Source organism: Rhinopithecus bieti, unplaced genomic scaffold, assembly GCF_001698545.2.
Source record: "Rhinopithecus bieti isolate Rb0 unplaced genomic scaffold, ASM169854v2 scaffold_31548, whole genome shotgun sequence".
Lineage (NCBI taxonomy): Eukaryota > Metazoa > Chordata > Mammalia > Primates > Cercopithecidae > Rhinopithecus > Rhinopithecus bieti.
The window spans coordinates 453,691-471,482 of NW_016814470.1; the positions used below are offsets into that span (position 1 = coordinate 453,691).

General features: G+C 38.3%; 1 protein-coding gene across 3 annotated transcripts in view; it reads right to left on the minus strand.

The window, feature by feature from the left end:
* The window catches only part of LRRC49 (leucine rich repeat containing 49), a 159,318-nt gene that overhangs the window by 133,346 nt on the left and 8,180 nt on the right, over positions 1-17,792 (minus strand). For all 3 annotated transcript variants that reach the window (XM_017851169.1, XM_017851167.1, XM_017851168.1), the window contains 3 exons: positions 17,422-17,524; positions 13,350-13,553; positions 5,900-5,966 (listed from right to left, as the gene is read on the minus strand). In XM_017851169.1, the coding sequence (XP_017706658.1) occupies positions 5,900-5,966; positions 13,350-13,553; positions 17,422-17,524 (374 nt within the window). The remainder of the gene's footprint in view (positions 1-5,899; positions 5,967-13,349; positions 13,554-17,421; positions 17,525-17,792) is intronic.

Consider the following 17,792-nt stretch of genomic DNA (forward strand, 5'->3'; position numbering starts at 1 on the left):
GTATGAAGGGGCACCTGCAGGCCAGCACCTAGCTGTCCTCAGCCCCCCTCAGATTCCCTTCTATGCTTGTTGGTGCCAAAAATTCAAAGGGAGCTGAGGTGACAAAGGGCTGGTGTGTAAACACTGCCCCAAGCATGTGCATACTTGGCCAGGCTGCTACAGCACCTAGGCTTAACCACAACTTTGCTCTGAGATTGGAGCAGGCACTGACAGCAGGGAGAAGCCAGACAGCAGAAGCAGACACTTCAGAATCTGTTGGGAGAGCAGCGGGGGAGCCTCCTGGGTCCGCAAGAGTGCAGAGATGCCTGGGTCCACGGCTGCAGTTTGGGAGGCTGCAGCTGTACCCAGGAGGGCAAGGCTCCTGCCTGCTTCCTGGCCCCAACAGCACAGGGATGCCCAGATCTGCAGCCGTGGCTTGGGTGGCTGTAGCAGCACCCGGGGAGCTCCTGCCCCAACTCAGAAGGGGTGGGGCTCCCACTTGTCCCCAGCTCCCGCTGGCTCCATGGAGCCTGCAGCCCCAGCCACGCCTCCCTGCTGCAGCTGGCCTGATGGCAGCAGCCACTCCAGATGGCCTGCTGCTGCCATTAATAATCAGCACTAAGGCCAGGCATGGTGGCTGACACCTGTAATCCCAGCATTTTGGGAGGCTGAGGTGGGTGGATCACTTGAGGTCAGGAGTTTGAGACCAGCCTGACCAACATGATGAAACCCCATCTCTACTAAAAATACAAAAGTTAGCTCGGCGTGGCGACGTGTGCCTGTAATCCCAGCTACTCAGGAGGCTGAGGTAAGAGAATCACTTCAACTCGGGAGGCAGAGGTTGCAGTGAGCCAAGATCACGCCACTGCACTCCAGCCTGGGCGACAGAGTGAAACTCCATCTCAAAAATAATAATAATAAAAAATAATAATCAGCTCTGAACTGCAGCAGAGAAGTTTGAGCTGCACACTAAGGAGAGGGTAAGTAAAAACTAACACTGTGAAGTGATGAGAGCTCAAAGTGATATTAAGCCCCACTATTATAAAACAGCAAGTATAGCACAATGGGATGAGTTACTGCGTGACACAAGATAAAAGTCCTCATGGAGGACTTCATCAACCTGATGAACATTAAAATGAATTTCACAGTCACTGGAGATTAATTTGCTCATTTGTATTGCCATCACAGTATATTTGAAATTTTTTACTAACATTTCAAAGCAGATGTTAGCTAAAATAACTTTTCTCAGATGTCTAATCTATATTTCACATTGTTATTTGGACACTCTTATATTCAAGAAACACCATCTAGGTTCCATCCAGTTTCCAGAAAAGAAACGTTTATTATAAATTCAATAATATATAAAAGTAACCTATGACCACATTTAAAATGTGTTCTAAGATTTTTGATTTAACTAATGTGAAATAAGATAAAATTATATAAAATTTGAAAAAGAAGAAACAAGATTATCAGTATTTATAGATTATAAAACTGTATAATAAGACATGGAGTAAAACATTTTAAAACGAAACAAGTGATAGAATTCAAAATGCAAGAAGCCAGTAAAAAGCAAAATAGATACCATAGAAAAAGAAATCAGCAATGTCAGCACAAGCTTAGAAATCCTCCCAAAATGCTAAGGCAAAACAGAGAGGAAGAATAAAAGATAAAATGGAGAGATGGAAGACAAACAATATAGATATAACAAACATAAATGGAAAAGAAGGAGTGTTTAAATATAGAAAACTTTCCTGAGCTCAAGAAATATATAAATATATAGAGTTATGGGGGACAATTGTTGTATGATCTGCATGGTATGTTTTCTCCCTTCTGCTAATAGTTCTGGACATTTCCTTTAGAAAACGACCCTTCCACATGGTCCTGGTGGGGTTTACAATTAGAATGCCTGCCTTTAGTTACCTTCTAGTTAGAAAAGTCTGAAAAGAAACATGGTTAATTCCTGTATATAGACCCATATTTTAAAAATCACTAAGAATATTATTTGGCTTCTTGGTTTAAAACCCAACAGGCCAGAATCATGTACAACATCTGCTATGGAATAAGGTCAATTACTTGTTACAACCATGGACAAAGTCACAAGCATAAAGCAGATAATAGAAGCTTCAGGCAAAGGGTTGTATAAAGTGACAGCATAGGTCTTGATTGATGGATATACTTCACAGCAAGAAAAAAGATGATGGGAATGTTGGAAAGCCCATTTATGGGTCACACGGATCAGATAGAGTCCCAATATAGACTGCAGGGCTGCTTAACACATCTAGGAAAGCTGTATACTCCAGTATTAACCTTTGTGTATGAGAGTAACCTAGATTGCTCTGCCTGGATAAAGATAACCTTCCCCCCTAGCAATACAGAAAGGGCAAGTGTTTGCTTTCACGTTAGCAGCCACAGAAATAGCAGGCCCTCCCTGGAGGAAAAGATACCACTGAAAGAACATATTCTTCTTGAAGCACATCTGTGTCTATGTTAAAGCAAAAATTCACTGAGAGAAAAAATTACAGTTAACCAACACAAGATCTAGGTTAGAAACTCCTAGTCAACCTCCTAGATCCCTCTGTATTCACTACTCACATACAATTAATTGCTAAGTCTTGATGTTTCTACTTTTTAAATATTTATCCAGTCTGCCCCTTTATCATATCCTTAATACTACTACTTGAGTTCATGCCGCCATCTCATCAAGATTATTATAATTAGTTTCTCTCAACTATTCTGTCTCCACTTCCCCTCCTTCCGTCTCTACTTCCCAATCCATTTCCTGAACACCACCATCATTACTCAGAATGATTTTACATCCATAAACCAATTATGTTTTATTTCACAGTGTGCACCAAGCATATTTTTATTTCCAATAGAAGTAAATTCAAACGACAATAAACATTCACTTAATGTCTTTTAGCTTTTTTACTATAAGATGCTAAATGTTTAGAATTGAACATTAGTTGTTTCATCTAGAATAGTTCCTTCCTGGCTTTTTAGAAACCTAAGGTCACTAAGACTGTATCTCTGCTTTGAAATACTGTGAAATTAGGCCGGGCGCGGTGGCTCAAGCCTGTAATCCCAGCGTAATCCCCAGCACTTTGGGAGGCCGAGCGACGGGCGGATCCACGAGTCCAAGGAGATCCGAGACCACATCCTGCTAAACATGGTGAACACGCACCTGTCTCTACTAAAAAATACAAATAACTTAGCCCGTGTGCGAGAGTGGTGGGTCGCCTGTTCCCCAGCTACTGGGAGGCTGAAGCAGGGAATGGCGTGAACGCCGGGAGGTGGAAGCTTGCCATGAAGCCGAGATTGCGCCACTGCACTCCAGTCGTGGGCGACAGAGCGAGACTTCCGCCCTCAAAAAAAAAAAAAAAAAAAAAATTTTGCTTAATGGATTCATATATTATGAAACAAGACTCAGATTTCATTTAAAACTTCCTTCTTCCAGTTATAGAACATTTGTACTGCACAAATTACTTCTCAAGGTTCTTCCAGTTGTAGAACTTGAGAAGTAATTTGTGCAGTACAAATGTTTAACACACACAATATCACAAACATACACTGAAATTATAAAATACGTAACACAGGTCAGCTAACAAGGAACAGACATTTTGCGTCAACATAATGATTGGTAACTAATGCCTATACATAAGGTACACATGAAATGATATGGTATTCTTTATCAGGTGCTCTTGAAGATCTTGGGTAGTACTCACAAATTCTTAAAGATATATTAGAATTTGAAAATCATATGTTTATTATTGCTCATATATACACTTTAAAATAAACAAGAAAAATACTGCTATCATAAAATGTTTCATTTATAAACAGTTTTTAAAATAGAGGATAAAACACCAATTCATTTGCCTGGCATACAAAGCCCTCCACAATCTAGTCGTTGCCTACCCTTCTAGTCTCTTCTCTCAACATCCTTCCACACATGCTCTGTTCTCTGGTGGTAAATACTTATTGTGTTGTTTTCCATCTCAGTGCCTTTGCATATGATATTCTTTTACTGTCAATACTCGAATTCCTCTTCCCCTTCCACCACCATCTAACCGGATAACTTCCCCTCTATTGGACAGACAGTAACTAACCTGCAGAGCCATACAATTCCCAGGCCACCATCACTCCTCCCACTCACTACATGCACACACAAACACATGAGGCTGCAACTAGATTCGAACCTAATAGATGTGGCCTATTAAATCTATCACGGTTTTTATTAATTACGTTAGCTTTTCACCAAAACTACTGGAACTAACAGCTGTTAGAAAGCCTAGACGGATCACACTGAGGTTTGCACCTGACCAACTGTAAGCAGCTGTGAAAGATCTTGTTCATCAACAGGCAGGGATTACCAGATCATCCCAGGATGTAGGCTTATCACTGCAGAAGAGACTTTACATTCCGCATGAGTATGTAGCTCAATGTAACTATTTATAAATATTACATTTCTTTTTTTCTTTTTTTTTTTCTTTTTTTTTTCAAGACGGAGTCTCGCTCTGTCGCCCAGGCTGGTGTGCAGTGGCGCGATCTCGGCTCACTGCAAGCTCCGCCTCCCGGGTTCAAGCCATTCTCCTGCCTCAGCCTCCCGAGCAGATGGGACTATAGGTGCCCGCCACAACACCCGGCTAATTTTTTGGCTATTTTTTTGTATTTTTTAGTAGAGATGGGGTTTTACCGTGACTGTGTTAGCCAGGACGGTCTCGATCTCCTGACTTCGTGATCCACCCATCTCGGCCATAAATAATACATTTCAAAGACAAAAATTTAAATGGATGAGCAAAGGACTGAAAAACAGCCAATATGATCTGACAGCGAAGAATAAAGAGAGGGAACATAAAAAATAGATACAGAAATTCAGACAGATACAGGAGTAGACAAATTGAACATAATTGGGAGCCTAGATTATATAGTTATCAGGAAAATATAAATCAAAACCATAACGTGATACCACTTTATACCAATTCAATCAGAAAAAAATTAAGAAGTCTGACAAGTCCAAATGTTGAAAAGAATAGGAAACAACAGGATTATGTATTAGTGGTGTGAGTACCAACTGGTACAATCCCTCTGGAAAGCAATTTGGCATTATCTTCTAAAGTTAAACATTTAAATAGCCTATGACTCATGAGTTTCATTCCTATATACTCTAGAGTACATATGGAACATGTAGAAGAGGAGACATGTACAAGAAAGTTCGTAGAAGTACTGTTCATAATGGCAAAACAACAAGATAAAACAAATGACAACAACAACGAAAACAGGAAACAACCCAAATGTCTATCAATAAGACACTGGAGCCAAAAGGTTTTGTATAGTCTTACCATGGAACATACAACTATAAATAAAACTATAGCTACTTGAAATAGTTAAATCTCAGTAATATAATGCTGTATTCAAAAAGCAAACACTAGATGACAACATATAGTATACCTTTTTTAAGTTAAGAGACAATACTACTAAAGAATATATTATTTAGACACACCTATATGTGACAAAACCAACTGAAAAACCCACAAAGGAATGAAAAACATGAAATCTAGAATGGTGGTTACCTGTGATGCAGAAGTAAGGAGATGGAATAAAAAAAGAAATACCTAAGTAGACGAAAGTCAGTAATATTCTAGGTCTTGGATTGAGGTTGCAAAATGTGTACTTTAAAAATAAGTTAACAAAAAACAAAATTGTCATAACTATAAGAATTCCAAATGTTTTATAAGCTGTATCTGTCATTTACTGCTGAGGAGTTACCAAATCTTCTATAAATAACCTTGATACCTTAGAAATTTCAGTGAATCAATAAAGAAACTCTTGAAAAATTCAATGCAAGTATGATTCTTAAAACTTTTATACCATTTTCCTGAACTTTTTTTTCAAAAAAGAGAGAAATGAAAGGGCTTTACAATACCTGATTTCCATGAAGATCCAAGACATCTAAGCTTTTTAGATTCTCCAGATTTGAGATTTTCTTGATTCTGAAAACCAGAATAAGTAGAATAGAAATATGGATGTATCACATCTATCTGTAAATCAAAGTATGCTAAGCCGTAAAGGTGTAACTCATTTTAATTTACTCTATCTACATATATAGTTATATATATTCAACAATAATATATTTCCCTCTGATTTATTATAATTTTTAAAAATGCGATACCACTCAAGAGAAAGAGAGTTTAAATGTCATCATTAGAAAAGAGCAATCCTAAGTCTAAGAACCTTAACTCAATGCACTTATTCAAGGCAGTTCTTCACATTAGAATATAATCTAAACTCCTTACTTCTGCCTACAAGGCACTAACCTGGCTGCGGACTCTTCCGCTAGCCTTATCTCCTACCACAGGCTCACTCACTCACTCTGCTCCAGCTACAGAGGCATTCTTGCTGTACCTCTAACCTGACAAGTACATTTCCACCTTAGGGTATTTATTCTTGCTGTTCCTACTCCCCTAATGTTCTTCCCTCAAAACTTCACTTTATTCAGGTCTCAGATCAAACAACTCTTCAAAGTTGCTTCCAGATGACCCTATTTAAAATAGTTTTCCCTTCCTGTCCCCATTACACTGTTTCCTTTCTCTGCTTTGACTTCACAGAATTGATCATAGCCTAAAATTATATTATTTTGTGTTTACATTTAAAAAAAAACTCTCTTGCCAAATCAAAATGTGAGCTTTAAGAGGACATTCTGACATGTTCTCTACTCTATCCCCAGCACTTATAACAGTGCCTAGTGCCAAGTAGGTACCCAATAAATATTTGTTTAGTGAATGAATGAACATACTAACTAAATGAATAAGTTGTATGCACAAGGGTATTCATAATAGGATTCTTTATGACAGAGACAAATTGCATACCACCTAAATTCTTTCTACTGGGACATGCTCAGTTTGTAAAATGCTTATATTTATTTGAAATTTTTGATATGCCAGATGAGAGTAATGGCAAAAAAAAAGAACAAAAAATGAAGTTCATACAACCCATTTTTATCACTATATATTTATCACCATCGATTTTTGTTGTCCTTGTTTACTGCCTCAAAGAACCATTTCCACCTCTCTAAGTGTTTTCAGAACTTGGATAATCCACTGAATAATATATATGTTATTTATACATAGTGTGTATATATGTGAGATATATATAGTGTGTATGTATACACATACATACTGATCATTATCATGTAAACATAATGCAGACTTAAACTTAATTAATTTCTGTCTGCACTTGATCTCAGTTATCTTATATCATTGCCAAATCAAGAATTATATTACAAGCCAATTCAATCCAATTTCATTTATAAAAATATTTCTCATATGCTCACCATGTATCATCGCTGTGTAGCTGTAGATCTTCCTCACTCCCTTATCTCACACATACACACCACACTGCCTTATGACCACCACCTCCTCATCAGTCTCCTCTCACATCATCACCCTGACAGAATCTGTATCCTACCCCCTGAACACTCCTACCTCACTTCGTCCAAACTATCAGCATTCTTCCAGACTCACTGGACTCTTTCACTAGCCTTCACCTACTGCCAGGCATTTAATACTATCCTGTCTAGAATTTAAATCTCTCAAATAGCTAAATTAATAGCCCAACCAGATAGGAAAACGGGTACAACTTTCTTTTTTTTTTCTTTTCTTTTCTTTTCTTTTTTTTTTTTTTTTGTCTGTCACCAGGCTGGAGTGCAGTGGCACAATCTCGGCTCACTGCAACCTCCACCTCCCGGGTTAAAGTGATTCTCCTGCTTCAGCCTCCCGAGAAGCTATGACCACACATGCGCACCACTATGCCCAGCTAATTGTTGTATTTTTAGTAGAGACGGGGTTTCACCATGTTGGCCAGGATGGTCTTGATCTCTTGACCTGGTGGTCCACCCACCTCGCCCTCCCAAAGTGCTGGGATTCCAGGCATGAGCCACCGTGCCCGGCCCAGGTACAACTTTCAACACAATTTTTCCTCTGCCTGCTTTGCTCCTGAAATACCTAAAACAGTTGCAGAAAATTATAATACCCTAATCATACAGCTTAGGACAGAGTCAGGCATTCTAATAGTAACCTGACCTCATAGCTATTAGAGAAGCCTTTTATTCCATTCCTTTATACTTCCAAGTTCACATTCCCTAAAACAGTGGTTCTCAAATTTCTGGATTTATCAGAATCACCTGGAGTGCCTGTAAAAACACTGTTTATTAGTTTCTCTTACTCTCCTTTGAACCAGCTTTGTCATCCTGCTGGTTCCCACATTATTGAATTAATTAAAATGCTGGCCTGTGATTACTATTTGTCTGAGAATTATATTTTTAACACTTTGAAAATTATACATCAGGGATAATGGAGATTATATCAGCCCAAAGTTCTCTGATTTGAAGAACCAATGTAGTCTGTTTCTGTCTTTATCAGAAATCCTGAGCACCTTTAAGGCCCTTCAATCAGAGAAACCATCATGTGCAGTATGTGTTCCCTCAGAATTCCACCAGGGCCTCACATATTCACTCCCTATCTGTTGTGACTGCAACTACCTTTGCAAAATTGAGAAATCTAACATAACTGACTCCATCTTGCTTCTAGTCATACAAGCTAACTGTCTTTGCTCATTCCTGCACATAGGCCAAGCTAACTATGGGAAAAAATTTAGTTTACAGTTTAACTTTAAACCAAGGATCATAATAGTCCCTTCCTGAAACTAACCTCATTTTTGTTCAAGAACCAAAAACATCTTCATAAAACTAATGAAAGACCAACCACAAGGTTAGGATTACGTTAGGAGCCTGAATTCTGCTAAGACTGAGGCATAATTAAATGATAACCAGTCATTGTTTTCTAAGCTGCCTTTTTGTAATTGCTTACTGCTCAGGAATCACAGAGCCAATGGTAATAAGATTTGTGACTTCCCCAATTTCCCCTATAGATAACATTGTTAATGAAACCTAAGACTGGTGTTTGAGATATTTTTCAGATATATTTTCAGATTCTGGTAGACCAACTGATACCACCCAGACTGGTGATCCACTCAGGAACTGACTCAGTGCAAGAAGACAGACTCAACACTCCTGTGATTCCACCCCCAATCCAACCAATAAGCAGAACCCATATTCCCTAGCCTCCTGTCTGCCAAACAAGCCATGACAATCCTAGTCTCCAAATTCTTAGGGAGGCAGATTTGAGAAATATCTCCTCCTCCATCCTGCTCACTTGACTGCCTTGTGATTATTAAATTCTTACTCAGTTGCAACATCTGCTGTCTCAGTATATTGGCTTTTCTATGCAGCAGGCAAGAAGAACCCACTGGGCTATAACATGACTTCTGGTATTAGTTTAGCTTTGACACATAGCTGCTTTATGACTCTCACATCAGATTTGGATCACCCAGGTGAACAGGAAGAAAAACAGACAAGACGTTCAATCAGTTAAACCCAAGACCAACCAAACATCTTGCTCTCTTGTTCTCATGAGTTGCCTTTGCCATAAATTCTCTTCCCACACCCAAACACCTGAAATGACCTAAAAACATACCCAATTCTAAAGAATTCGGAGGTAAAGGAAGGCATCACTTGACCTAGAAGGCCCCCACTGGTCAGATTATGTATTGAGGTGAGGAATTTGCAGAATCCTAGCCAGTGCCCCCAAATTTGACCATTTTACATTAACACCAATGTGACCTGAAAGATTTATTTAAAAAAGAAGCTCTTCCATTGAATAGAAACTGAAACTAGAAAAAGATGAGGCCCACCCATCACCTGAGACCTCTAGGGATATATCAAACCCTGTCTCTGCAGGCCACATTATGTTATCGATGCCAGGATACAGACCTCATACAGGACCTATAAGAAGGCTCAGCTTTTCAGGTGTCAGAAACAAATCCTTAAGTGGGAAACTTCAAGGAGTCAAAAGGAAAGAAACAGAGAATCCCAGGTTCTAACAGAGAGTTTTGATCTCTAATCCTGGGTGATCAGAAGAAAATGCAGAGAAGTTCTCTGCATTCGCCTGTAATGACAAGGGTGGCAGAGGACCTGGAGAGGATAAGCAGGAGATACTGAAGGCAGAACAATTAGAGAACAAGAACTTTGACAGCAATGTGGGGTTGGGAGTTCTTTAGTATCAACGGAAACCTCACATACAGAACCTGAGCAAGGTTCTTTCTTAGCTTTAGAGTAGAAATCTTTGTTGGAGTTGCCTGAACCCAGAGGCATGTGATTGCCCTGGATTTCCATATATGGTTCTACTGCCTTGGACCAAAAGACAATGCAGAGTAATGTGGAAAGGAGAAAGCTTTCTGAAGTTGACCAGCAGGAAGCAACAAATCATCTAACACAAACGCATGAAGAGACAGGGTAGCAGATGTATTTCCCTCTTTACCAGCATCCTCAGCCAGGTTTGCCTAATGTTGACAAAGTACTAACCCAGGATAGATTTCCATCTTCACAGATCAAAGGCCCCTTGCTGTGACAAAGTCAGCTGGCTGGAGAGCACTTGGCATTTGTTTTAGGGATCAGACTTGCATTTTACTGACACTTCAAAAACACGCAATAGGGGAAAATATGGAAAGATTTCTTCTGACTCATTTTCTTTTTGATCCAAGAACACTAATAGTTCTAGAACTGTTCAATAGCTACTCCTTTATGTGAAAAATAAAATAAGATTAAAACCAAACAAATAACAAATAAAAAAGATGGAAGAGTAGAAAGAGGAAGAAGAGACAGCATTAGATTGCTTTTACTTCACTAACATAATGATATAGTAGAAAGGCATTAAGTCTCTTAGAGTTGAAAGAACAAAAAGACCTTAAATAAAGTCAGAAGCTCAGATAGACTGGTGGCTTCAAGGCACAAGTTATCAAAAACGGCAACTTAAAGGGTTAAGTCTAAGAAGCCAGAGAAGCGGAAAAGTACAAATAGGAAGATAGAACAGATGGAAAGATGACTTAAAATGGTAGGAACCAGGAACAGCGCTCAAATACTAGAGAAAGTGATTTTAAATATCACTAAAAATATTAACTCAAGGACTAAAAGGAGGGAATAATGACAATGGTATTAAAGAATAATTATAAGCAAGGCAAAGAAATCAGTAACTCTGAGGATCGGAAACTAGTAAAGAAATCTCTGGGCAAGAGAATAGGGAGCACCTGGGCAAGAGAATAGGGAGACTAGGGAATGCCTTACATGTATGAAAAGTGAACTTCCCTTCTCACCTTACTCAGTGAACTGCTCTGGTGGCATACCCTTATTGTATAGACTTTGTATATATCTAACTTTGCAAAAGTCACTTTGCCTTCCCATTTCTCCATCTGTAAAAAGAGGAAGCTACTCTCTGAGGTCACTTCAAACTCTAATACTCTATGATTCTATAATCTCCCTGCTATGGTTTGAGTATCTGACCCCACTGAACATCATGTTAAAATTTGGCCCCCAATGGGTTGCCTAATAGTAACATAAACAGACTAAGATATGCTCCAAATTTGCTCAGACTACATAATGCTTAGCTTAACACTTGAACTAATTGTGGGTAATAAACTACACTGATAGGAGCCTTCATAAAAACTATGGAGGACAAACAAGAGACTAGAACTCTGGGACATGATATTGGGAAAAGTATCTTATATTATCTCTGGGTAGTGAGAATAAAGACAGCCAAGGCTCAGTACACAACACCCCAAACTATGGCACAGTGGCATACTGAGTAATTTAAGCTGAAGGAAATTGAGAAAATCATATAAGGAGGAAGCTCAGGCTGGGCGTGGTGGCTCACGCCTGTAATCCCAGCACTTTGGGAGGCCAAGGCAGGCAGATCACAAGGTCAAGAAATCAAGACCATTCTGGCCAACACGATGAAACCTTGTCTCTACTAAATATACAAAAATTAGCTGGGCGTGGTGGCACATGCCTATAGTCCCAGATACTCGCTACTCAGGAGGCTGAGGCAGGAGAATCACTTGAACCCGAGAGGCAGAGATTGCAGTGAGCCAATATGGCGCCACTGTCCTCCAGCCTGGTGACAGTGCGAGACTCCATCTCAAAAAAAAAAAAAGGAGGAAGCTCACTCTCTGACCTTCTCCCACCTTTCTTCCCTAAGGCCACAAAAGGAATTCTCTGATCTACCTACCCTACCTTAAATTTAAGATACCTTTCCTAAGCTCGCTCTGTGAGCTTCTCTCACCTTTCTCCCCTGAGGCCATAAAAAGAATTCTCTGATCTATCTTCCAGATAGACAGAAGTATCTGATCTATCCCTTCCCTTTGTGGGTATAGGGCAGGAGTCCTCTGGAATGAGGGTCTTATGACCCTCATGGAAGGAAGCAATGGAAGTAAAATACATAATATACCCCAAAAAAGGGAATGAAGACACAGAGACACCAAGAAGAATCTGAACAAATAGACCTTGCTAAGTTCCCCCAGTTTATTACTATTAGCTCATACCTCCTTTTGTCCAATCATACTGTCCACTTGCTACCAAACCTAAGCATAAAAATACACAGTCTTCCCTGTTTTGGAGGATATTCATTTATGAGGGCTCTTGTGTCATGTAAAAGTTGTATTAAATAAATTGTTAATGCTTTTCTCTTGTTAATATTTTTATAGAGTGTCAGCCATGAACCTTGAGACGGGTGAGGAAAAGATATTACTTTTTTTCCCTGCAAGGAGTAATCCAAGATCCATGCTAGGGTGGAAGGCAGGGAAAGATGGGGGAGGAGAACCTAGCCTGGTTATGATACTATATCTAAACTTCTTCATTTGATAATATAAAAATCATTTTTGGATTTTACTGTAAAGCCCTTCTTTGTAGGCATTGCAAAAGCTATTCAGTAAAACAGAATGAAAAGTAATGAATGAATCTCAAAGAAATAAGTCAAGAACTGTATAGTTGCACTACATAATAGAGTTGTATAAAAGGAACTGGGGAAGTTCATATAGGATGTAATGTTAGATACAAACTGAAACTACCGTCTGAAAAAGAATCAATTCGTGATTTGATAATCACAAAGTATCGAGTGTCTACCCTTAGTCAAACACTGGGAAGAGTCACAAGTGAAATACATAAGCCTAAAGTGAATACACATGTTTAAAGTAAGTTCTAAGCAAACAAAATCAAGGCCAAAGTCTGCTATTTACTTCCCTATAAGATATGGCACTGAAAAGCAATGGAAGTAAAATACATAATAAATGTTACTTGGTGTGACAAATTGTCAAACTGAATCTCATGAAACGAATTATGACTGGATCTTAGTCCACTCAAATAATTCAAATATTTTTTTAAAATTTTTAGCCTATTCGTTTCTTAAGTATTATTCAATTCTGTCATCTCCACATTAATCCTACACATAACATTAGGTTACAAACAAACACTGCTCTACAAAGAATACCTGTTTTTCCCCAACAGAAGGACACGAAGGCATCTCAGAGTAGAAAGCCCACTGATTTCTTCAATCTGGTTATCATATAAATCCAAGGATATTAACTTCTGTAGATTAGAAATATTTTGTATCCGAGTTATAAAATTGTGTTGAAAGTTCAACAAACGAAGGTGGTCTTCCCCATTGATGATAGGACATACGGTCAGCTTTTGTCTAGAAAAAAATGTTAAAAAGTTAATTAGGTCATGATTCAGCCGCCTACCTCCTCTTACAAATATTAGTAGTAGTATCTTTGTGCTCTCATTCTGTGAGGAGAAAAAAATAAGTTGGACCACTTCCAACCCCCATGAACTAAGCGACCTATATTTAATTGTAAATCATTCACCAAAAAAACCCAATAGACTTTGACAGGGTTTATTATTAAAATTATGTCTAAGCTCTCATTAAAAAACTCAAATATAATTTATTTCACATGAAATTGACTTAACATGAGAAAACATTCAACATAATTGTCTTTTGTGATAGAGGTTTAAATGACTGAATCTTGTCACTTAACCAGACAAGTGCCCTTGGCATCAATTCACTGATATAACAACTGCCCAGGCAACTAAGTCATCAGAGTTAAAAACATATAAAAGGGTCTCTCAGGGAATCACAGACTGTTGAGCTAGATGACATCCTCAAAAGAGCAAGAAATTCAGCCATCTACAGTTCGATTTGATTAAAAAAAAATTTATACTGAGATTTATTAATGGCAAAGTGGTCCTTAACATTTCCTCAGAAACTAAGACTTTATGTATATGTTTACATGCTCCACACTTTGAACTTTGCAGAACATTTAGAGTCCTACAGGGTAGGAAACCTTAAAAATATATGCTTTCAGCAGTATTTAAAACAGTAAGCCTCTATTATGCAAAATGTTGTAACGTATTACATGTGAAGTAAGTTCAGGGCCCTTTAAAGATTCTAGTAGGCCGGGCGCGGTGGCTCAAGCCTGTAATCCCAGCACTTTGGGAGGCTGAGACGGGTGGATCACGAGGTCAGGAGATCAAGCCCATCCTGGCCTACACGGTGAAACCCCGTCTCTACTAAAAAATACAAAAAAAAAAAAAAAAAAAAAACTAGCCGGGCGAGGTGGTGGGCGCCTGTAGTCCCAGCTACAGGGGAGGCTGAGGCAGGAGAATGGCGTAAACCCGGGAGGCGGAGCTTGCAGTGAGCCGAGATCGCACCACTGCACTCTAGCCTGGGCGACAGAGCGAGACTCCGTCTCAAAAAAAAAAAAAAAAAAAAAGAATTCTAGTAGTAAAATAATAGGGGCAGACAGGAGGTCCTGCGTGATTCTAGTCTGAGAGGTCAAAAGGAGTCTTTAAGGAAAATACAGCTCTATCGGAGTGTGAACAACTCTAATAGGGAAGTTTATTAGAAATACTCTTTCTGTAGAAATCAAGTTAATGTAAGCTTTAAAGAAAATAAATCAGTGTTACTAGCATAACTGAAACTATGAAAGTGATCAGAATCTTCCTGATAAAGAGAAAAAATAATGATTCACAGAAAAAAGAAGTAACTGAATGTTAATGGCTAACAAAGATATGATGTTTAAAAATATAGATTCTGAAGAAATCTGTTAAAGATAAAGGAAAAGAAAAGGAAATTTTGGGCAATAGTTTAATTCTTTTAATGTATGGTTAATTTTATAATTCATTTCATGTATTCAATTATTTTATCACAGAATATTTAAAATTCACTTACATATTCAATTATTTTATCACAATACTTTATCCAATTATTTTATAACAATATTTTATCCAACTATTTTATCACAACTGTGATAAATAAATAAATTTAGTATATAAATCATAAGTTAATAAATTATAAGTATTCTACCTTAAAATTTGTATCTTTGTGCATCAGCTTAGCAAAAAATTGAAATCATCTCACTTCTGCTTCAGTCTTTTTCTTTTTCTCTTAAACTTACTGGTATTCCCCAACTTCTATTTCATCCAGTTCTTGAATCGGTCATCACTAAGATAGGAAAATAAATAACCTACAACCTCCCTCTTACATAAGCTACCATAGATTGAAATAAAGTCACTTTCTCTGATACTAAACACAGTGGTTAAGTCCCAGTGCCAAGGTTCACTTGTATACCACTTAACCCCACAAACCTCTGTCACTCCAACAAAACAAGCAAGCAAACATACATAATAACCAGAGAACCAGTGCCCTCAAGGGGAGTTTCTAGGCCTACAAAACTCTTGAGTTGCTACACCTCCTACCCCATTACCGATACATCTATTGGACTATGCCTTTGCTTCTGTGTTTCCTTCTGGGTGCCGATAAGCTGTCTTTCTGGTACTCCAGGGCTAACCTAACTCCCAAAAGAGCCAGAGCCTAGCTCTTCCAAGTAGTTCTTCTCAGAGTTGGATTCTGCTCTTGACCCCTCAGTCTCCTAGCTAAGAAGCTGCAAAGCATGGCATATCTGCCTTTGGAAATCACTGGCACTACCCACTGGCTCTCAAAACTGATCCCTGAGCTAGTTTCTTGCTGCTAGCCAAACTTTCTTGACTGCACATCCTGGTTCTTGTCAAACGGTGCCTAACTTTATATCTTTGTGATTCTGTCATTTCACAACCAATGAAGTAGAGTCAGTTCTCTTAATCCTGACTTTCTTGATAAGCAAGTCTCTGCTGGATCAAAGTTTGCTTCTCCACCCCAGAGGCCCATGCCGTTAAGGACCCATCTTCACAATTGCCTGAGTCACCCCAAGCTACAAAGGAAGTGCCTAACTTGTTATGTCATAGTCTTAAAAATACTGGCTCCTGTTAATATCAAGTAACACGAAACGGAAGGAAGCTGAGGTACTATTCTTGGCCAGTCTTTCAGAGATCAAAAGAAAAGTTACCAAAAAAATCCCTCAAAACATTTTAAAATATAAAATATAATGAAAGTTATAAATATTAGACAGCATTCTCAAAAACCATCTATACCGCAAAGATGTCATAAGCAATATTGCCCTTCAGTGTTACTTTCCATACAAAAGAACATGTTGGAACCTCCAGCAGTTTTTCCCAACTATAAACACAGATAGTTCATTATAATTTGTTGTCAGGTGTGCACTGCTAAGCTAAAGGTATGCATAGCAGAGATGTTTTCTCTACTGGTTACACCACTGGGGTAGAGGTTGGGATCCTTCATCCATCATGCTACTGTGGATAGTTTCCTAGATGTAAAGATGGGGATCAAGTTCTAAATATATTCATTCATTAAAAAAATTTTATCAAGAGCGTGTTTTGTACCAGGTTCTGTTCTAAATATCAAGAATACAGAACTGGACAAAAATTTCTGTGCTTATGGAACCTGTATTCTAGCAGGAGACAGACAATAAACATAGTAAGTAAATAGTTATTATGTTATAGGGTAAAAAATGCTAAGAAGAAAAATAATGAAAGCAGAGAAGGGGGCTGGAGACTTCAGTGTGTAAGGGGTTGCAATTTTGGAGAGGATGGCCAGAGAAAATCATCCCTGAAATGATGACATTTGAGCAAAGATCTGAAGGCGGTAAGGGAATGAACCTAAAGATATGAGGAGGAACAGCATTCCAGGCAGAGGGAATAGCAAGTACCAAATTCCTGAGGTATAATCACTCTTGGTGTATTCAAGGAACAGCTAGGAGGCAGGTATGATTGGAGCAGTGAGTGAAGGAGAGTGTAGGAAGAGATGAAGCCAGTGAAGTAACAGGAAACTAGACTGGATAGGGCCCAGGAAGCTCATGTGAGGATTATATTGTAGTTTTTTTCTATACTAAAATCCATTTTTCATCAATGTCATATTTTAGAATTGCTGTAGTACTCTTGCGGAGTATAGTCAAGCTCTTTTATTTATATAGATATAAAATTCCTCACCATACCTCAGGAAGGAGAAGCAAAAAGTTGGTAAAAAAAAAAAAAATGATTATATCTAAATAGGAGAATTGAATAACTGGGGAACAGTAGGAAGGAGGGAGACTTGCATCTTTCAAATCTTGTACCATGTCTATGTATTACCTAGTCAAAAAAAAGAAAATAAAATAAATTGTCCTCACCTTTCTAGGCTCAACCTGTCTGAGTAAAGAATTTTCTCTTCAGAAGAACGTTGAAGAATAGGAAATGATGACAATGATGAGCTCACCAAATTAATATGATCACCTATTAAAATGATATACAAATTACTTAATTAAGAAAAACCTTCAAAGTATTGAAACTAAAGTCACCTTATATTTGGAGAATTTTGGCACCATAAATATCCTATCTAGCAAGTATAGTTTCCATAGCTCTCCACACTTGAAACTAATTACTAAGTTGAATCTGTTTCTTTCCTTCTTAAACCTAAACTATGTGTTTCATGTATGCCAAATAATTTTTCCCTTGCCTTACAGATTGGTTAAAAGTACAGAACTACTCCAGTGCTATCTTT